The sequence below is a fragment of the Onychomys torridus genome, chromosome 9 (genome assembly GCF_903995425.1).
Source record: "Onychomys torridus chromosome 9, mOncTor1.1, whole genome shotgun sequence".
Taxonomy (NCBI): domain Eukaryota; kingdom Metazoa; phylum Chordata; class Mammalia; order Rodentia; family Cricetidae; genus Onychomys; species Onychomys torridus.
Genome location: NC_050451.1, coordinates 510549 through 533373, shown reverse-complemented (window position 1 = coordinate 533373; position 22825 = coordinate 510549). Strand labels below are relative to the sequence as shown.

The window sequence follows — 22825 nt, the reverse complement described above, 5'->3', positions numbered from 1 at the left end:
CCCCCTGAGACAGTCTCTTGAGCTAAAGCATCCTTGAATTTACCCTGTAGCCGTGGATGACCTTGAATTCTTGATCCTTCTGCTTCTATCTCCCAAGAGCTGGGATTACAGGCATATACCAGTATGCCTGGCTTCAAAGCTACTTTAAAAATTTTAAAATTTATTTTTGGCAATCACACATGTATATATTTTGATTATATTTACCCCATCACCTCCTCTTAGCCCCCTTCCATTCCTGCTGAGCCCTTTCTTCCCCTTGATAAGTTCCCCTTCTACTTTTATTATTTATTTATTTGACTCACTAGTATTTAGAGTTGCTTATGAAGGCGGGGCAGTACAAATGTAACAAGTAAGTAACTTACTGGAGTACAGACAACTTCCCAGGATTAAACCACTGAAGAAGGCCACTCTCCTTTCCCTCAGCAGCTGTTAATTACCAGTAGCTCCTTGGGGAGTGGTGGGGCCTCATGTGCCCTCTCTGACTCATGGTGGTTTTTTGTTTGTTTATTTGTTTTATTCATTTAGAGAGAAAAGTGTGTTTGTGTGTGTGTACATGCGTGCACCATGATATGCATGTGGAGATCAGAGTACAACTTGTTAGAGTTAATTTTCTCCTACCACTGGGCTCTGGGGGTCAAATTCCGGTCATCAGGCTGATATGGTAAGAGCTTTTCCTCTCTGGCACCACAATGGAATGCTGGCGGGCCCAATCTTGTGCAGGTAACCCAAGTTTCTGTGAGATCATGAGATCACGATGACCATGTCATGTACAGTGTTTCATAGCAGCCCTCACCATCCTCTCTCTGACTCTTAACAGTTTTTCTGTTCCTTCTTCTGCTGTGTCTTTTGAACCTCAGAGGGGGATATTATGACTTGTTTTTTTTAAGGCTGAGCACTCAGTTGTTATTTATTCTTAGCATTTCACCAGTTACAAGTCTTTTACCTTAATTGACACCTACTAAAAAAAGAAACATCTCTGATCAAGGCTGAGATAACTGATTTATGAATATAATGTATTTAAGAGGTAGTTTGAGAACATGTTCATTTAGCAAAACATCAGTAGGATCCTTCCTAGGGCTTATGACCTCTGCAACCTGGGACTTTAAAAACACCACCACCACCACCACTCCCCCAAAACAAAAATAAAAACAAAAACAAACCAGGTATATAGTACTAGGCATGAATTCCTTCTTATGGGGTGAGTCTCAAATCCAGTCAGAGAGCAGTTGGTTAGCCCATCCCATCAAGGGCACATTTTACCTGCTAGTTCAGTACTGTAGCGTGCAGTCCCCAGCTGGGTTAGACAGTGATGAGTCTCCTACCCCACCCTCAGATGCCTGCATAGCACCTCCCTCACTAAGAAAGCTAGCCAGCAAGGAGGAAACTTCCAGCTCATTTCTTGATATTTTTGTGTCCAGCAACCAAAGTGTGTGATGTCTTTAGCAATGGTGTCTCATCATTAAGTCATGGTGGGCAGTCAGGAGCAAGAACAATGACCTGTGTTATTTGAGACTTCTGAACCTCTCTGAACAGCTCCTAGAGAGGTATCCCACACAGAACGACTGTAAATGATGGAGATTACACCGAAGTTTTAATTGAGTGAAGAACAAGTCATTTACAACAAGTCAATTGTGAAGAAAATGCTGCAGGTTATATACCCTTTTTCTCCAGAATAGGTCAGTTACCAGGATCCTGTAAGACTTCCTTGTCCGTAAAGGTCATACTCTTTGTAAAGGACATAAGCTTTTAGACAGCTGGGCAGTGGAAGAAATGACATGAAGACGGGGCAGCGCAGACGGAACCGTCCCATACACTTCCGGATCTTAAGGCGGCACAAGTGTTGTAGAGAACGAGGGTTTGCTGAAACAAAAGGAATTGCTTTGTTTTTTGGTGACCTGAGGGTTTAGTGGGCAAATGTGTTTGGTGTCTGTGTTAATAACACTTCTGTTTGCCATACTGTCTGTAGGGAAACAGCTCTTCAGTTCTCATCACAGCTTTCCATGATGATAGTTTCAGAACCACATCAATTGCGAGTCTGGCTTGTGAGACTCCCAAATTCTTCAAGTACTTAAATATCAGCTCTCCCATCATATCTCTTGGCTGAAAGCTCAAAGACCCCAGGAGAAATGAGGTTAAGAAAATCTTAATTTGACCCAGGCAAGAGAATTCATTTGGGGAGCTTCATTTTATCTGATACAGGGTTAGAACTTAGCTTTCCCTCTTGCTATTGCCAATTCATAATTTATAATTCCTGGATGTATATTGTTTCTGCAGCCATAGGTTAAATGGGTTGAGGAGGAAGTGTTACCTATCTATTATAAGTAAGTAATTAGATTTCATTTGATGGGAATTGATGATAAGCACACATTAAGTGTAGTTATGAATAGCACCGTTATAAAAGAATAGCATTTTTCTATTCTTTTTAGGTCAACCTTTCAATCAGAAGACTGTTCTAAAAATAAAATAATGATAAATGTTTTGGTAGGAATTTTCTGTAAGAAAGATACTCACTTAAGATAAAATGTATTTCTGACCAGAGCTTCTGTTTTTCAAGCACAGCTTTCAATTTGGAACAGATTTGAACTTGATCAACATAATCAAGCATCACACGAACAACTTTTCCAGAGAGATGCTGTAGCCATGACAACGTTATGACTTCACAAAACTGAGAGGGAACAAGCAGAAAGCACGTAAAAAGCACTGAGCATCTGTAGGGTAGCAGAGTCACGAAGAGTACTAAACTCAGGCACTAGCTTGTCTGATCTCAGATGGCCTCAGAACTCCACAAGTTCGTGAGGCTTGACAGATCGGTACATATATTTGTTGCTTGGTTGTCTGCCACAAAGATGGCTTTCTAGCCATCAGATGTGAGTGGGAGTCTGCACAGATACCCAGATACCCTTAAAGAAAGGGTAGACACATGGAGCCTTCTGGCTAGCTGGAATATGGGTGTGTGTTTCTCCTGTGAAACACAAAACTGTCTAGTTGGAGGATAAATTAGTTCTGGTTAGAGAAAAGAATTAGACACTTTGGTTATTAAAAAAAAACGAACATTTAGCGTATGTGCGTCCTCATGCATGTGCATTTATTGAGGTCAGAGGACAATGTTCTGGAGTTGGTTCTCTTCTTCCACTATGTGGGTTCTAGGAATCAAACTCAGGTCATTAGGTTTGGTGTTAATCATCTTAACTTGATGAGCCATCTTGCAAATCTTTTTTTGTTTTGTTTTGTTTTAAGATAGTCTTAACTGGGTTGCTCAGGCTGGCCACAAGTAATGCCTCCCGAGTAGCTGGGACTCCATGTGTGCCATCATGCCCAGCTGGCATTTTATTAAAGCTTTTAATTTTTTTTTGCATTTTCTGTTATTTAGAATCTAAATCTGATCCTAATGCTAGAACAATATGACAGTGTGCCCTTACACAAGATTCCAAAATGAGAGTTGAAGTTATAATATATGAGCTGTTTGGGAAATAATACCAGATGGTGTATGCATAAATGCCAGATCAATGTGTAAAGTAGTTTGCACCCTTAGTACCTAAAATAAAACCTTCATCAAACTGTTTCAAAGTCTTCCATTAACCATGTTATTTGTTTTGAATTTTTTTTTTTTGAGGGGGCCATGTTTTGAGACAGGGTTTCTCTGTGTAACCTTGGCTGTCCTGAAACTCACTATGTAGACCAGACTAGCCTCAGACTCATATAGATCCACCTGCCTCTGCCTCCCAAGTGCTGGGATTAAAGGTGTGCACCACCACAGTCCAGCCCTTGTTTTCAAATTTTGATAATATAAATTCAGGTATGTATGGAACATCCACTGTATGCTAAGCTCAGACCTAAAAGCCAAGGAAACAAAATGAATAAGAGCTGATACTCATACATTTGTGAGGAGGTACAGAATAATTAAAATGGTAATTCTAGATAAATGCTATAAAGGAAGTCTCCATAATAAGTGAGTTGATTGAGGGAGGGAGCTACGTAAGGTGCATAGGGAAGGGCCTATGAGAAAGGACACTTGTATAAGACCTGAAAAGTGGAAGAAGCCACTTGAAAGCCCTGGAAAGAGTTGAAGGTGAGGAAATAGCAGAGGAGGTAAGGCAAAAACGAGACTCCTGTGTGAGTCTCTCTTCATCAGAAAGACGGCAAAAGGAAATGGGCTGATCAAGTTTGAGAGCTAAGAGAGAGCTAGCCAAAGAAACATGGTGATTATAGATATGGGGAACATTTTAGCTAAATAAATAATTCACAAAAAAGTAGCTAGAATACAAGATTGTGTGCATTCTTTAAAACCTCGCTCTTGTGTTGAACTTGTGAAATGTCCTCATAGTTCTGGCTAAAGTCACTTTCTCCTCTGAATTATTTCTGTACTTACATCTCCCCATTGTTAGGTTTAGTTATATTATGATATATCATACTACAGTCTTCCCAACATGAGCTTTTCCAAGGGCATATTGTGTCTGTTGTTACAGTTGCAAGGCTACAGACAATAATGTTTAGGTAATACTGTGGACTTACCTTAGTATCTTTAATAACTGTAGATGTCCAGCCTTCAAAAGTACAAAAGCGATGAACTCTGTCCCCGTGAGGACAATCAAAACATCGCTCTGTGTCATACCCATAATTCAACAGCATCCTGAGCATGACTTCATCTTTCAGTGAGTATTGTAGTGCTGATGGGAAATGCAAAGGGTTAACTCTGCAGAAGTAATTGACGTTGGCCCCATGCCTCAGTAGTAGACTTATGAGCTCATAGTTGCCCATCCTGAGAGCTATCTGTAAGCAGTTGACTGGGTCCTGATTGGGTAGTGCTCCAGCACTCAGAAGGAGTTTAACAGAAGAGAGATCACCATTTGAAACAGCAAAATACAAGGCTGACTTCCTTTGATCATCATAATGTTTACGGATTCTCTGATGTAGCATAAAATTTACATCAAATCCAGCCTGAATGAGAAGTTCCAGGCACTGCGGGTGCGCCCCAGCTGCTGCACAGTGAACTGGACTTATCCCACTCCTCTTGATGGCAGTAATATCCGTAACTGGAACCAACATCTTTAGAGCTCTGGGAAAAAAAGTTCCAAAATGCACTCAGGTTGTTACAATGCAGAGCTAACCTGTTTATGATCCTCTTATCCCTACATTGAATGTATATGTTAATCAGGTGGTATTTAGAATCCCTACCAAAAGTGCTAGTTTCTTCAAGAAAATCAGATGTCAAGTAAAACCTAATAAAACTACTGTTTAGGTTAAAACTCTGAATTAGCCAAATCACCTGAGACCCAAGACTTCCCATATTTCCCAAGCAGCTCTTAAAAAAAATAGTTATTACTATTTCCTGTTATTTACAATTACAGAATTGGACTTACAGTAAGTGGCCTTTGTCAGCTGCCACATGAATGGGCAGGTGGCCTGAACTTTTAGGAATGTTGGCATCAGCTCCATACTCTAGCAAGAGAGTCACAGAATCTGGATTTCCTCCTCTAACGGCTTCAAGTAAAATGGAGGAGGAATCAGAAGCCTGACTGTGAACGTCAGCCCCTAAAAAGAGGAAAAGTCTCATTAGGCAAAGATTCTTTCCCAGTCTCTTACCTAAGCAACCTTAATACACCATCATCTCCACTAAAAAGCGGCTCAGCAGTTAAGAGCCGTTGTTGCCTTTCCAGAGAACCAGGGTTTGGTTCCCAGCACCCATGAGGTGATTCACCATCAGGAACTTCAGTTTCAGGGGATTTGATGCTCTCTTCTTACCTCTGGGCACCATACATACATGTGGTGCACATACATACACGCAGACAAACACTCATACACGTAAAAATCAAACATTTTAAAACAGCACCTGTTATAGTAGAACACTAAGAATCAAAGACTAAAATATGTGCTCCCTTTTCCTAAGTGCTCTATAAACTAGTTGGGAAGAAAACCATGGGATAAGTAGTTTCTAAGTTACAGTTCGATTTCAGAGTTGTTCAATAGGTCATTTGGCACTTGGAACTCCAGTAAGAATACTTGGTACCAGGTAGCTTGCTTATAAAAGCATGTGGAGTGTCAGAACAAGCAGCAACTTCCATGTCATCTAATGATACTTTGATGAGAAGGGACATTTGTTATTTTTCAAATTATTAGAGACTTCTTATAATAAAGGACCCTAATTCTTAAAGTTGAGGACTGTTGATAGCTACAAAGGTAAATGTGCCCACACTTCGTCGAGTATGTAGGTTAAGTGTCTCTAGAAGATCTAGGGCAGGGGCTGGGAGGGGAGCTGGGAGCTGAAGAAAAGGAGGATGTCTGAGTCGATACTACATGTCTAATGGAGCTGAGCACATTCTGAGCATATTTGGAGCTCAATAAAAAGGATGTGCCTTTAACTTAGAGCAGACTCCTTCATCACGAGGGTTGCACAAGGACCTCATTCCTAGAATGCAGTAAGCAATCTAATAACCATTTTTGAGTAAGAGAGAGAGGGGTGGGGGGAAGGACATGGATTGTTCCAGAGACTTGGTAGAAAGGACAACCAACACAAAAGTTGAAAACTCTTATCATGATGAGGGAGTATTGGGCAAAAGTCATCTGCAGCCTTATAATTTGCAGACTTGTGTCACAAGAATTCAAGCTCCATGTTTAGGCTTTTAAAAAATGTTTTGTTTTGATAGGGTTTCACTGCATAGCCTTGGCTTGGCTGTCCTGGAACTGGCTCTGTAGACCAGGCTGGCCTCGGAATTCACCATCTGCCTCTGCATCCCAAGTGCTGGGATTATAAAGGTGTATGCCACCACCGCCTAGCTGAGTTCAGGCTTTTTAACAGCCAACATTCACACACAATTTTCTCAAACACTGGTCTTTACAAAATGTTAATGTCTATTATTTTGAAACATCCCTTCAAGAGGAACTCTTTGGGCGTCTGGAGAGATGGCTCAGTGGTTAAGAGCACTGGCTGCTCTTCCAGAGGACCCAGGTTCAATTCCCAGCACCCACATGGCAGCTCACAACTGTTTTAACTCTAGTTCCAGGGCATCTGCCTCCCTCTTCTGGCCTCTGTCAACTTTGCATTCATATGGTAATGGACATACATGCAGGCAAGACACTCACACACAAAAATAGAAAGAAATAAGTCTTTAAAAACAAACAAATTCCACCACCCAAAGCAACCCTTGGCTCTCAGTCCTCCTGTAATCAGTCATTAGGTCAACCTTGCCTTTCTGCAGTAATAGTTCCATGATTTCAGTGTGTCCACCTTGAGCAGCAAGGGCAAGCGGAGTGAACCCATAGGAGCTCCGTGCATCTGGGTGGGCCCCATAAGCCAGCATCAACTTTACCATATCCCATCTGCCTAGCTTGGCAGCTTCATGGAGAGCAGTCCTCTCGCTGGCACATCGCAGATTGACATCCGCTCCGTGGCTGATCAGCAAGGTGGCCATGTCGTAGGAGTCTTTCAGAACAGCTGGGAAATTGTGAAGTGGACATTGTATTAATGTAATGTAAGGTAAGTGGTGTATAGCTAGTGACCCTCAGCTCCTTAAAGAATTCTTCCCTCCTCTCACACTCCAGCATTCTGTGTTTAGGAAACACATTGTAAAATAAGGCAGATGCTGGGCGGTGGTGGCACAGGCCTTTAATCCCCAGCACTTGGGAGGCAGAGGCAGGTGGATCTCTGTGAGTTTGAGGCCAGCCTGGTCTACAGAATGAGCTCTAGGATTGGCTCCAAAGCTACAGAGAAACCCTGTCTCGGAAAAACAAAACAAAACTGAACAAAAGTAATGTTCGCAGTGTTTTATATCAATGCAATGTTTGCTTTGTAAGCTATGAGCAGCTACTGTGTACTGGGTATTTTCATGGTTGAGACAAAGTTTAGTTTATTATTTTCTCAAGAAAATGGGAGCTTGGTGGAGAGGTTCACAAGCTGCACTCCTCCCTAGGATCCATAGGCAGTTAATGGTTACTGGAGGATATTGAGACATTTCTTCTGTGATAAAACCACTAATAAGTTGTCCGTGCTACTGCAATTAACCTCGCACCTATGTTTCTTTAAGCAGCCCTAATTAAACTCACTGGATCATCAAAAACAAGGGCAGGTTGAAGATTTAGCAAATGCAAGGCCCTGGGTTTGATCCTCAGCTCAAAAAAAAAGAAAAAAGAAAAAAGAAAAAGAAAGAAAGAAAGAAACAAACAAACAAGGGCATGGAAGGGGGGCGGGGCTGAGCTGAAAAGTGGGAGGAGATTAGAGGGACAGGAGAGGGCAATGGGGGATGAACATGACAGAGTACATTATTATACACATACATGGAAATATCGTCCTAAGTGCCGAATCAGTGTACAAAGCAACCCCTCTACTTGCCACCTGAAAATACATCAGACAGCATAGACCTTTTCACTTTGCAGAAGTGTTATAATGAAGCCCAGTATTATGTGTAAGTAATGTATGCTTTTTTTTTTTTTTTTTCTTAAAGAAAGGCCAGTGAGATGGCCCAGTGGGCGGAGGCACTTGCTGCCATGCCTGGTGACCAGTGTTCCATCCCTGGGTCACACATGGTGGAAGGAGAGAAACAATTTCTGCAGGTTGTCATATGACCTCCACACATGTGCCATGTCAACCACCACAGGCAATGAGTAAACAAATGTAAAGATATTACAAAAAGGAAAAGAAAATGCATGATTATCTGTAAATTCCTTCAGAAGGACAGCAATGCTAAGGCCATTCTAAACTTGACATCGCTGTCTACTAAAGTTGCTCCTTCACTGTGACATGGAATGGTGATGACAATTTTTATTTACATGTTAATTCTACTTGTGGAATTGTTTATGAAAACCTCCTTTACTAAAAGTGAATTCTGTTTTTATTTGTTTGTTGTTTTTTTTCTGGAGCTGAGGACCGAACCCAGGGCCTTGTGCTTGCTAGGCATGCGCTCTACCAAACTGAGCTAAATCCCCAACCCCAAACTCTGTATTTTTAATGAGAGTCTAAATGCTTAGTACAGTCCTAAGACGCCAGCAGCTGCTTAGCAGGGGGAACTCATAGCAGCTGAAGCCACCTCAGCAAACAGATGGATGATTAAATGTGATTTAAAAATGTATAGGAGAATGGCTCTGCTCATGGGAACTGCGAGTGTGGACCTGCTTTCCAAAGTGTGCAGTACAGAATGCTCCCTGGGCCTCTGTGCGCTGAAATGATCACGTGGTTAGTAACAACCACAACAAAACAGTGAGCTGGCCTGGATCCCCAGCACCACCAACACACACCGTGAATAAAGGAAAGGCACAAATCCAGAGAGGAAACCAGCCTTCCCCCATCTTTGTGAATGACTTCAGAGATTAATGTGTGTTTGCTTTCACATGTCACTTTTATATACATTACCATCATGCAACACACTCGAGGTTTCGAGAGGGTGGGACTGACCCGAAGTTTCTCTGGTGTAGTGCTCTGTAGTGTATGCACTGCCTTCTCAGAAGAGTTGGAGCCGTAGAAACAACTTTAAGCAGAGTGGTGTTGATAAGAATTCAGTTTGTGCTGGGTTTAAAGAGCTAGTCAAGCCGGGCGGTGGTGGCACGCCTCTAATCCTAGCACTCAGGAGGCTGATCTCTGAGTTCGAGGCCAGCCTGGGCTACCAAGTGAGTTCCAGGAAAGGTGTAAAGCTACACAGAGAAACCCTGTCTCGAAATCAAACAAACAAACAAATAAATGCAAACAAAACAAACAAATAAATAGCCAGTCTTTAGAATTCTTTATCTTTCCCAATCATCTTTGTTCTTCCTCTGAGAATTTTTCTTTTTTTAAGTTTTGTTTCTTGGGACACAGTTTCAAAATCCATGCTAGCCTTTTAACTCACTCTGAGTTAGAAGTCAAGGAGAGTTGGTTACAGGCGAAGTCACCACATCTGGTTGTCTGAAAGCTAGAAAGTGGGTCTCTGTGTCTGGTTGGCAGGGACCGAATGTACAGTGCCTTAACTGTAGAAGCCTGTGGGGATGGAGGAGACCTAGACCCTTCTCCAAAAACAAGGTGTTTGTTTACCTGTAAGAAGAGGAGAATTGCCTTCCAAATTCTTAGCATTTGGATTACAGCCATTGAGAAGGAGAAAATGGGCATTTTCTAGGAGGCTACTGCTGACAGCCAGAAAAAGTGGTGTTTCACCGTTGTGGGTGGTCTGTTCCCACACACTGGGTTTGGAAGCTGAAACAAATCATCACACCACACAGGTTAGGATGCAGAAATAAACTTAACTTAGTCCTCAGAAGCATGAAGAGCAGTGCAAAGGAGTTTACCATTCAGGGTTAACTCCAAGATGTTCTTATTTAATTGCACCGCCGCCTTATGCAGAGGAAGCCAGCCATCCCCACTGGCTGCATCAAATGCAGCCTGGTACTTGGTTAAGTGTTCCAACGCACCTTCCTTACCTAGTATAAGGAAAACAAAGCAGATTCACATTTGGCACACACAGGAGCCCACGCTACTTCTGAAATCTACCACCAAAGCTGGGTGAGGGAGAAGAACCCGAGCACTGTCTTTGGTGACGGCAAGTTTAACTGTCATAGGACCAGCACTGAGGCTTTGTACCCGGCATTCCTCACACCCAGACCCAGGAACACCCCCAGCTCTGTCTGCACAGGAACTCTGGCATTCTTTGATAAATTGTGCTGAGAAAACACACAGCTTTCTCCCAGAAAAGGCCACTTCAGATTCTGGGCCCCTCAAATGCCTGGTCTGGAGGAGACTTTCCAGGCTTTTGGAGCACAGAAGGAAATGCTGCCACCGCTGTACCTCAGCACACATTGAAGGGAGACTAGGAAGAGTACTTAACTGTCTCTATTGCTTCAACTATCTTCTTATGATCAGCACTCGAAACGGAAGGGGATCTGCACAGAAAAAGCCTGTAGTTATAAACCACTGTTTCTGATGGAAGCCCAAAGGAAAAGGAAAAGAGCAGTTGTCACTTAGGAATGAACTCTCATAGGAGGCAACCAAAGAGACCTTGTGGAAACACTTGCCACGAGGTGGGCGTGCAGCTTAGTGTTAGAGTGCTTGCCTAGCATGCAACATCTTAGGTTTGATCTCCAGTGCACATGCGAATGCATGCACACACTCACCCATGCACACTCACATACGTGTGCTTGTGCCTGAGTACAAGGGTTGGGGGGAGGGGAGAGAGAGACCATTTGTGAACTGTAGAATATTCCTCAACACATTATAGGGAAACCACCTCTCCAGGTCTGCCGTCCCTCATTAGACATAACTTCTTGGAGGCAAGGAAACATGTCTACTTGGGAGCCTAGACTGCAGTGTATGCCTTCAATAAATGTTGCTGAACTGACTCAAACCTATCTGACATTGAAATAGCATTGTACTACATGAAAAAAATGATAGATACTCTATGATTTAGCAAAAATTATTGTTAAAATAGTCAGGGTGTGAATTCCCCATAGTCTTAATTCTTTCTCAGGAAACCGTAACAGTTTAAAATCTACTTTTATGAAAATATCTAGACATTAAAGCATTGTATATGAGTTTTTAAATTTTGAGACAGTATCTCATGTGTAGCCCAGGGCTACTTCAGATCTCTGCCTCGTGTCTGCCTCTGCAGGGATTGTAGGCGTGCGCCACTGTGCCTGGATTCAACACATGCATCTTAGATGATTTTCTCTGATTACTCAATGAGTCCAGGTTGTAGAGAATGAATTTTCTTAGACACTTGGTCCTGTTCACAATGTGGCCAATTGATTCCCATTTAAAACAGTGCTTATGGTGCAGTGTTGTGTTAGTTTTTAGACATTCTGGAAGAATGACCGCATTGTTACTGACTTAAAACAGCACAAATCTGTTACTTTACAGCTCTTCGGTTCTGGACGCTCACACAGATTTGGCTCCTCCTGAAGGTTCTAGATAAAATTCTGTTTCCTTGTCTTTTCCAACTTGTAGATGTGGACCCGTTTTCTTCTTCAGGTCCTTGATTGGGGGCAGCCCTACCTCCTGTGACACCTTCCAGGTGCCTCCCTCTTCCTGCCCCCACCCTTCACCTATCAGGGCCCACCTGGGTCACCACACTAGGTGATTAGCATCCTTAATTCCGTTTAGCTTTACTTCGGTTTGCTACATAAGGTTTGTGTACTCGGGGTCTAGGAATTAGGGAGTAAGCACCTTTAGGCGGGCCACTACTCCACACAACACAAGAATATTCTCTCTCTCCCCTCCCCCCAAGACAGAGTTTCTCTGTGTAGCTTTGGATCCTGTCCTGGATCTCGATTTGTAGACCACCAGGCTGGCCTCGACCTCACAGAGATCCGCTTGCCTCTGCCTCCCGAGTGCTGGGATTAAAGGCGTGTGCCACCACTGCCTGGCAAGAATATTCTTCTTTTCCTTTGTGTGTGTGGTCCGTGTTCACATGTGTACGTGAGTATTCATGAGCATGACCAGAGGTCCCCCTCTGGTCTCTTCCTCCACTGTGTCTTTCAAGATATGCTCTCTCACAGGGAGCTCATTATTTCAGCCAGATTGGCTGTTGGCTGGCAATGAGCTCTGGGTACTGACATGTCTCTGCCTCCCCCAGCACTAATGTCACAGATCTGCACCACTATGTCTGTAACTTAAGTGGGTGCTGGGGATCCGAACTCAGGGCCTCATGTTTGTGCAGCAAGCACTTTGTCCAGTCTCCATTCTAGATTTTCAACACCAGCGAGTGCCTGACCCAATCATCCTTCTTCTTTGGGTATTGTAGAGGTCTCAAAATTTAGTAAATGAAATTTGTGTAGTGACTACCATTTCAGTCCCTATTAGACATTTCCATACTTTAGTTAGTCAGAATCTCTTACACTTTCAGACTGAAAGTGTTGATTCAACATCAATTGCTTGGTTGTGTGTTTTAAAACCACAATCATAATTATGGCTGATATGACAAGACAACCTATTAAGTCTGATTTTTTTGTAAAAACTTTAAGCATTTAAATATTGTTTTAAACATCATCCTAAAGTGAATGCCAATGTATAAGAATAGTGGTGTGGTGGGAATCACAGACTGTGAACCCCCTTGGCTCTTCATTCGCTGAGTGAACTTGAAATTGTTACTTTTCTGTGCCTTAGTTTCCTTCTTTCTAAACAAGAAAACTAACAGGACCTCCACATAGAGGAGTAAGGAGAATTACAATTTAAGTGATTTAATAGTTAGGATCAGTTCATGGCATATTGTGATCAAACCATGAATTTGTTACAGTTAGAGAACACTACAGGATGTTGGAAATACGACTCAGTGATTAAGAGCAAATATTGTGCCGGGCGGTGGTGGTGCACGCCTTTAATCCCAGCACTCGGGAGGCAGAGCCAGGCGGATCTCTGTAAGTTTGAGGCCGGCCTGGTCTACAGAGCGAGTTCCAAGATAGGCTCCAAAGCACAAAGAGAAAAAACCCTGTTTTGGAAAACAAACAAACAAACAAACAAGCAAACAAACAAAAGAGCATGTACTGCTTTTGCAGAGGACCAGAGTTTGGTTCCCAGCACCCACACCGGGCAGTTCACACCCACCCCTAACTCCAGCTCCAGGGGGATCTGACACCTGTGGCCCCACAGGCACCTGTACTCAAATGCATAAATCCACCCCCCACATACATCCAAAATACAAGATAAATCTTTAAAAATCCTATAGGTTTGATTTAACCCTCATTTCCATATTTAATTGTAAGACCATTTGAGGTTAAAAAATATCCTGCTTTATCTGAGCAGGTGAATAGAGGTTGCCATGCCAAGCAACCTGGGTTTATCACCCCAGAAAAACAATGGTTTCAACCTCAGGGGGCCAATGTTGCTGATCAGAGAGAATACAACTAGCTGTGCTAGACTGTGAACTGTCCATACCTAAGGAAGGGTGAGTCTTATGCCGTTTAGAGACCTGGTGGCTGTTTCCTACCATACTGCCAACAAAAATTTGAATCCCTTCACCCAGAGGTATCAGTCTCTTCTGAGGTTACAATCCGTCCTTGGATCTGGGTAGAAGAAGACTGGGCTCCTCACCTGCCTCACTGAGGGGATTTTCCATGTGTCTTGGTTGGGTTCATGTGTACCTTTAACTCCCCAAGGACAATCGTGTATGGTCTTCTCTGGCCTTTCCTAGCCTTCAGTTATTTCTTCCTTCCGCTTCCCAGTGTGCATCTTCTCACCCAGATATGCTGTTACCCGCCTTCAACTATTTTCTTTACTTATTAAATTCTTAATCTTTCCAAGATTCTTTTCTGTGCATCTGGGCATCATATCCTAAACACACTTAAATTGCAGTTATTCGTTGGGAATGTAGCTCAGTGGTATAGTGCATGCTTTGTAGCCACGTGGCCTTGGACTCAATTCCAACCACTACTGAAAAAAAAAAAAAAGACAACTGGGGTGGTCTGAAAGAAAATGGCCCCCAAAGGGAGTGGCACTATTAGGAGGCAGGGCTTGTTGGAGTAGGTGTGGCCTGGTTGGAGGAAGTATGTCATTGTGGGGGTGGGCTTTGAGGTCTCTTTTCTCCAGTTTCATTGTCACAGTCAGTTGACTTCCTGTTGCCTGCGAGATGTAGGACTCTCAGCTATTCTTCCAGCATCATGTCTGCCTGCACGCCACCATGATAATAATGGACTGAACCTCTGAACTGTCAGTGAGCCCCAGTTAGATGTTTTCCTCTAAGAGTTGCCGTGCTCCTGGTGTCTCTTCACAGCAACAGAACACTGACTAAGACCCTCCCTGTGTCCTGTCTGCCTTCCCCTTCTGATTTTGTCACATTAGCATTAAGATCATGACTGTCTCAACTGTTGAATATTTCTTAACTCCCATTGCCCATGAGGAAGACATTACCTCTCATCTTCTGATGTGGGTTGAGTTAGTCCTGGCTTGTAAATATCCAGCAAACTCCGTTGAATGACGAGTTGGGTGTCAAAGTCAGCATCTGTGTCCTCATCACCGTTGGAGTAATCCATGGGGATTACTTGGCTTTGTTCACTTTCAACTCTGAATGAGTTCAGGTAGTTCTCCAGTTGTGAAAAGATTTTCAACTGCTTAAAAATATGGATGCCATTTAGAAAACCAGAAAGCTGATAGGATTGAATAATGAAGAAAATGCAAATTTGAAAAGAAAATATGCATTTGAAAATTTCCCATGAATTTAAACGTTTTCTGGATTGCCATAGAGTCAACATAAATTAGAAGTTTCTGTAAATAGACATTTATTTAAAGCTTATTCAAGAAAACCTTCCTTTCATATGAGACTTAGGTCATAAATCATTGCCAACTATACACCAGAGGTTAATGTCTAAAATATGTAAAGAACTGCAAAAATTAAGTAGCCAAGCCCTCAACTGATCTAGCCAACATGAAAGCTGATGAACTGTATAGACAGAGTCCTCCAAAGAAGAGTTTAAATGGCGGGTAAACTAGATGCCCCAGTGCCTCTGGGGGAGAGAAGACATCGACAGCCGCACCCAGCACTGGCTCCTGCACATCACAGTAACAGTATGTTTAGGAAGAGATGCCCAGGAGTGTGAGAACTAACCATTTTCTGATGGGCCATGATACCTGCTCCACAGGAGGGAATTCATGCTTGGTACTGTCAACCTGGTCATCCTGCTTGAGAACATGGGCCTTTGGAGGGAACCCAGCATTGTGGTTTTACAATTGGCAGAGTGTCAAACTGCTTTCTAAATACTTATGTTTATAACCATAGATTCATGCTGCTCTAATCTGTGCTACAGAAGCTCCTGTTTGCACTGTGTAGTGGTTAATATAGAAACCCACATATGGTTTAAGTGTGGGGTAAAGTAACTGTGAGAGGTCAGCTGTGGATGACTCCCCTATATCCACACCCCCCATCTCAAGGCACACTGAGGAAGAAGAGGCAGGAAGGATGTAAGAGCCGGCAGATGGGGTGTGGGGGGGAGCTGCAAAGTGACTTTTCAGACACGACACAGCTGCTGCACACAGGGGAGGCCCCCACACCCATGCACAGATCTGGACGGCACTGATTGGGCTCAGGTGGCGTTTGATAGCAATGAACTAGAGGACATGAGGCTGGGAGGGAGACAGTGGGAGGTACCAAGAGGAACTGGCAGTGGTAGATGGATATCAGGACAGCTCGTATAAATGCATGAAATTTTCAAAGAATAAATAAAAATACTGTTTACCAAAAAAACAAAAACAAAACAAAACAACCAAAAGAAAATACGACCAGTAAACATCTAAAACACTATACAACATCAGCTGCCATCAGGAAAACACAAATTAAAACTTTTGGAGATGGTTCAGTTCATACACCAACATGAGGACCTAGGTTTGCAGCCCAGCACCCATGTAAAAATGCAGGTGTAACAGCACACATTTCTAACCCTAGCACCAGTTTAGACAATCGGTGAGCACAGGCTAAATGAAAGTGTGAGGCCTGGTGTCAAAAAGTAAGGCGGAGTAGATCTTTGTGGTCTCCAAAACAACACAGGCTATTGTCGTCCCCCTGCTTACTCACAGTAACTCCTAGTTCATTGCTATCAAACACCACCCAAGTCCAATCAGTGCCACCCATATATGAACATGAGCATGAGGCCATCCCCTGGAGCATGAACAACCTACCAGAAGCCACATCCCTAAAAGACAGAGACCTTCTCTCCCTCAGCAGCTATCAACTGTCAATAGTACCTCAGCGAGATGCAAGGCCTCTCAGGCATTCACACTGGCATTGAGACTGGTTTCGTTTTATGGAGGTGCTGTGGATAACCACAGCTGCTGTGCACTGATGTGTGCAACAAGTATATCGTGTCCAAAAGTCATCACTTTGCAGCTCTCCTCCCCTACTGCTGAAGATGCCACATCCTTTGGCTGCAGGGGGAAAAATCAATCTCAAACAACCAGTAAAGTTTATCCCTGCTGGCCAGCTTTCCCAGTGTCAGACTCAAGAATTCACAGTAGCCACGGTTACCTGCAAGAGACCTGCATGCGATCAAACTCATCAAATTTGGGTGAATATAGAACAGACGATCTCTGTCCCAAGCCTTATTGCAGGGCTGCTGTCAGCTGATGTATTCTAGGTGAGTGGAAATCATTTTTTAAAAAGATGTGATTACTGACAGGATTCCCATGCTCCAGGGCATGGCCCCACATTCACCCACACATTTATGGAAAGCACTATCTGAACTTAGTGGGTTGTAAAAAAGAAAAAGAAAAAAAAAAACCCATAGAGCAAAATAAGGACAAGAAGCTTGGAGAATGACATGTTTGGGGAAATATATGACCATATTTCATTGTATGCACAGCACTTGGGAGGCAGAGGCAGGCAGATCTTTGTGAGTTCGAGGCCAGCCTGGTCTACTGAGTGAGATCCAGGAAAGGCACAAAGCTACACAGAGAAACCCTGTCTCAAAAAACTAAAAAAATAAAATAAAATAAAAATAAAATAAAATGTCAAGAACAAAGAAAACATTAAAAATGAGGTGGAGAGCAATAGAGAATTAGATCCCACATCACCCTTTGCCTTTACACACACATGCATACACTACATGAAATTAGACAGGGACCATAAGAGGAAATGGTTTTAAAGGAGAGAGAGGGAGAAGAAGAGAGTGATGGAAACACATGATATGAAAGTCAAAAGGGGAACTGTATGGAGAAGGAAGAGAGGCAGGGGAGGGCAATGTCAGGGAAAGGGGACGAGTAAAGTGTAATGACAGATGTGTCTGAAAATCTCACAATAAAACCTATTGACATGCTGACTTCAAAATTTAAAGCAAAAGGTAAAAACAACGAAAACAAGCAAAAAACTACTTGTGAATAAATAATTAAATGAAACTTTAAAGGGATTAAAAAAAAAGCCCAGGCCATTTTTGCAATACCAAAAGTGTTTATTATTGACTTATTATGGTCAGGGCATGTGAGTTTTTCCTCAATGATTCTAGCACCCAAAAGAAGATCTTCCCTATACAGTGAATGTTGTGCTAAAAATACTATTTTAGCTAGTAAACACTAAAAGTGACATGCTATGGGAATGAATACACCACAAAGAATAGGGATAGCAGTAGTTAAGACGAGCCAGTGTATTAGGCAATATCTAAATGGTTTCAAAGAACATTACTGTAGAACAGCTCTAAAGACTAATTTTTACCTTTTTAAATATCTTCTAGGACTGCTCTGAAGTTTCCATGTTGCAGGTGTCTGGATCTCCACTCCCCTCTGGTGACCATTATAAATAGCTTTACTATAAATACTTAATCATAAGACAGTCTGGCATGTTTTCCTTGTTTTTCACACATGGGTTTGTGCTGTCTGGAAACATGACCTCTTTTCTTCATTGCCAGATTCGTCAGATTTAAAAGATTTCATCTTATTTGGGAGATAGAAAGTATTTCCAGGGGATTAGCCATGGGAAAAAAAATCATTTTCTTGAGACTTAGGCACATAGCCACTGGAGACCAGAATTTCTCACTTAAGAGGTGTTATATTCTGACCCGCCGCTTGAAATCCCTGGGCCACACTGGTGTAAAAACCTCATTTTAAGGAAAATTCCTCCCTTCCTCTCTCTCTTCTACTTTTCCTCCCAGGAGATGCACACCCTCAACCTCTCTCTCTCTTCTTCTTCTCTCTCTTCCTCCTTTCTCCCCCTCCTTCCTATCTTTCTCTTCATCTCTCCATTATAATAAACTTTCCACATGGATGCAGTGCCTGGATGTGAAGGACTGTCCACACGCTGCTGCACCCCCCACCCCCCATCTTCCCAGCATTTTTTCCCTCATGGGTCCTCCGAGTGCACAATTCATAACATTGGTACCCAGTGTGGGGCAATCCCACTGCCTTCTGCCCACTGTCTGACAAGCTCTGGGACCCTGTGCTGCCCACCTGGAACACCACCAGGGGACTCTTCACCCTGTGGGATTGGTAAGATTCCTCCCTTCCCTTCTGGCCATTTCCCCACAGCTGAGGAATCGTCTCAGTTTGTTTGCTGGTACCACGTGTCTTTCAGGCTTTAAGCCCTCCGGCCCCCATCCCTATGTGACGGCGGCATATGGAAACAGCCTGTGTCCACTCAATTCCACGGCCCATAGCCTTTCTCACGACGGTCCATTGGCTATCTTGCACCGTTATCATTGGCCCTCCCTGGCCCTCTGGGACACTCGAGGTCAGTTTGCAAGGCCTTATACCTAACTGTGGAAAAATGTGCCTACCCTACCCCAGCTCCCTCCTCATCACCCACCTCCCCATCCTCCAGGGTCTGCTAAGCAATTATGTCATTACCTGTTACCAGGTTCCTTTCTGCAACATGTAAAATTACCTGCCAGGAAAAGCTCTCTCTCTCTGCCTGTCCCTTGTCTCTAATTCCTCTCCTTGCCCGTAATTCTATCTCTTAAATGTGTTTGTTCCCTCTGCCGCTTAATTCTGTTGCCAGGACCTCCTATTCCAACCCAGGGAACTTGGCGTGAAGCCCCTTCCCCTCTGGCAGGCTGTGGAGTAGCCACAGAAACGTCTGTTCACTTGACTGTATTTCTGCTGCTGCTCACACTGCTTGGTCAAGCCAGGCTGAGCCCAGACCCCTGCGCTCACCATGCCCACTCACACCATACTGCAGCCCTTGGCCGGCTGCACTGCTTCTCTGTTTCCCAGTCTGCCCTAGAGCACCGCCTCTGAGCTCCAATACATTCCAGTAAAGTTTCCCGAAAAGCTTTTCTCCATCTCTCTTTCACAAAGTCTATTTCCCGTGTGTGGATGGGAATGGATGATTGATATGGCCATCCATATTTCTTTCTGATTGACTTTTAAACACTTCAGTTTATCTGTTCCTTATCTGCTCAGTTTATTTTGAATAAAACCCCACATGAACACATGGTCAGGTGCATATGTGATAGGGGCCGATCATGTGGTCTGGGGGCGCCATCTTAAACAATTGTGGGCAATGATGTGATCAAGCTGCCATCTTAAATACGTCAAAATGGACAGGTCATATGGTGCCGTCTTTACTAAGGGCACCAGGAAGTCACTTGCTGACTCAAGTTATGGATGGGGCACCCAGCATGATGGAGTTCCAGTTGTGGCCTGGCGTTTGCTCCTCCATGGCCACTAGTGTAGGTGGGGCCCAGAGATGTATGTGCTCCCCTCTGAGGCACCAGCAGAACCTTTATATTAAGATTTTAGATTTTCAGATCTTAACATCAATTCTGGTACACTTTGGGTCACAAGCTCAGGATTTTAAATTTTCCTTAGTTATTCATTACCTGCTTTTCCATGATTTGAATTTCAATACTGATTGGTAATACTAATGTATCTAAAACTTCTATGTCACTTTGTAAGATAATTCATGTGGGCCTCAGAGGATTGAAAGTCATAAAATCTGGATCCACTTCACAGAGGTTGGAAGGACTCCAGATAAGTACATCTTAAATTTTGCCCACTTGTCTATTCCAAAGGATGGTATTTTTTCTCTCTCCTGGTCTTGGGACTCCTGCTCTTCCCAATTACTAAGAATATGGGCCTAAAAATTCCAAATAAGTTCATAAATTTTAACTTCTGTTCCTAGTTTAAGTTGGTCTCAACAGGTCTCCGCTTGGCTGGCAGTCACCCCCAAGCTTCAGTTGCTGACTCCACTGCTCCAGACTTGCAAAGGTGACATGGACCAGCCCAGCCGCTGTAACTGTTCCTTGTCTCTACAGCTGGGTCAGATAACCATGTGCTTCTGACAAATGCCCCATTGCCCAGTCTTTGACCAGCCTTTTAGCCTTTTTAGAGGCCCTGGCAATAACACCCCAGTGCCAGCTTGAAGCAGTTCCTGAAGAGAATATATTGTCCCATGTTCCTTGTCCAGAATAAGCTGAAATGCTGGGTCAAAAGGAAACCCCCTGGCATAGAGGACCAATCGGCTATCTAATGCCCATTGGTATTTATTAATGGAAATGGTTCTGCAATAAGATAAGAAACTTGACTTTCTTCATGCAGAACTAGGGAGGTATTGTATGACCTTAAGAAATTATTATTTTTTTGAGACAGGGTTTCTCTGTGTAGTTTTGGTGCCTGTCCTGGATCTCACTCTGTAGACCTCAAACTCAGAGATCCACCTGGCTCTGCCTCCTGAGTGCTGAGATTAGAGGCGTGCACCACCACCACCGGGCAAGAAATTATTATTTCTATATAAATCATTTAGGTTGGAATTTCTGGCCCACCAAGAGGGTCTTTTTCCTTTCCTCAGAGTTGTGCTGTACCCTGACTCACAAACCCCCTTTCTCCTGTTCCCATTCAGCCCTGGGATCTGTCCCCTTCTTTGCCTTCTCAGGAGACAGCTTAAGAAATAATTATTTCTATATGTCATTCAGGATTATAAAAAAATTTTGCTCCTGCATCAAGAAGTCTGGTCTGATGAAAACCAACCATCTCCAGAGCCCGTTCTGACCCCACCTATTTTTTGAGCATATTTTGCAGATTCACTGTTCCCGGCGCCTGACCTCCAGAGAAACAGCAGATGCCATGGCTTCTTTGCTTCTGACTTGGCTTGCCATTTCTCCCCAAGCTCCTGGAACACCACTGCTGCAACCTGCCTCCTCAGCTCCCTCAAGGAACATGCCTGAGATCTTCTGCCATGCATGACCCCCAGTTCCCCCTCCCCACTTCACCCCTTGTCAGCTTGAAGCATTCTCAGGAATTCAGCACCCTTGATCCCCGATTTGCTCTCATAACTCAACTCTTTTATAATAATCAAAATGGAGAAATGTTAGTATTCTGATCTGTCCCTTGAAATCCTGCCCCTTGGGGCTGCCCTGCATCCTGGTGTAAAAACCTCATTTTAAGGAAAACTCCCCCCCTTTTCCTCCCAGGAGGTGCACACCCTCAACCTCTCTCTCTCTCTCTCTCTCTCTCTCTCTCTCTCTCTCTCTCTCTCTCTCTCTCTTCTCTCTTCCCCTTTTCCTCCCAGGAGGCGCACACCCTCAACCCCCCTCTCTTCCCCCTTCCTATCTTTCTCTTCATCTCTCTATTATAATAAGCTCTCCATGTGGATGCAATGCCTGGGTGTGAATGACTTTCCATGAGCCGCTGTCCTATGCAGGAGCAGCAAACTCTCAACCACTGAGCCATGTTTCTAGCTACCTTCTTGTTTTTGAGACAGTCTCTCTTTCTGAGACCTAGGGCTTGCTAGCTAGGCAGGCTGGCCAGTGAGTTTCAGGAATCTGTATCCACTTTCTCAGCCCTGGAATTACAAAATGCATGCCACTACATTCAGCTTTTTGAAAACTTGAAATTAAAAAAAATTATGTGTATATGTGTTCTTCTGTGTGTGGGCTTCTGCACATGAGTGCATGTGTCTGCACATGATTGCGGTATCTGCATATGAGTGCCGTGTCCGCACATGAGTGCATGTGTCTGTACCTGAGTGCAGTGTCCGTACATGAGTGCATGTGTCTGTACCTGAGTGCAGTGACCACACACGAGTATATGTGTCTGCACATGAGTACAGTGCCTGAACATGAGTGCATGTACCTGCACATGAGTGCAGTGTCCGCACATGAGTACATGTCTGCACATGAGTGCATATGCTTGCACAAGCAGGAGGAGGGTGTTGGATCCCTGGGAGCTGGAGTTGCAGGCACTTGTGAGCCACCTGGTGTGGGAACTGATCTCAGGTTGTCTACAAGAGCAGTCTGGTATTTTAACTGCTGAGTCATCTCTCCAGCTACCACATTTTGTACTTGGGTTCTGGGGACTGAACTCAGGTTCTCAGGCCTGCATGTCAAGCACTTACCAACTGAGTGATCTCAGTGTATATTAATATATTAATATATCAATGCACACTAAGTAATAAGAATATCAAGTATCAAAAATAACAAAGGGGAGACAGAGTCAGCAAGATGGCTCAGAGGAAACCTGATG

The 22825-nt window shown here is 43.5% G+C and overlaps 1 protein-coding gene across 1 annotated transcript; it reads right to left on the bottom strand.

The window, feature by feature from the left end:
• Positions 1–1681: 1681 nt before the first annotated feature.
• On the bottom strand, positions 1682–14919 carry Asb14 (ankyrin repeat and SOCS box containing 14). The gene is made up of 9 exons (XM_036199509.1): positions 14798–14919; positions 10786–10839; positions 10249–10382; positions 9998–10156; positions 7187–7432; positions 5361–5532; positions 4513–5056; positions 2512–2665; positions 1682–1860 (listed from the first exon to the last, which is right to left on the bottom strand). Exons 1-9 carry the CDS (start codon positions 14917–14919, stop codon positions 1682–1684), a joined length of 1764 nt encoding a protein of 587 aa, XP_036055402.1.
• Positions 14920–22825: the final 7906 nt, after the last annotated feature.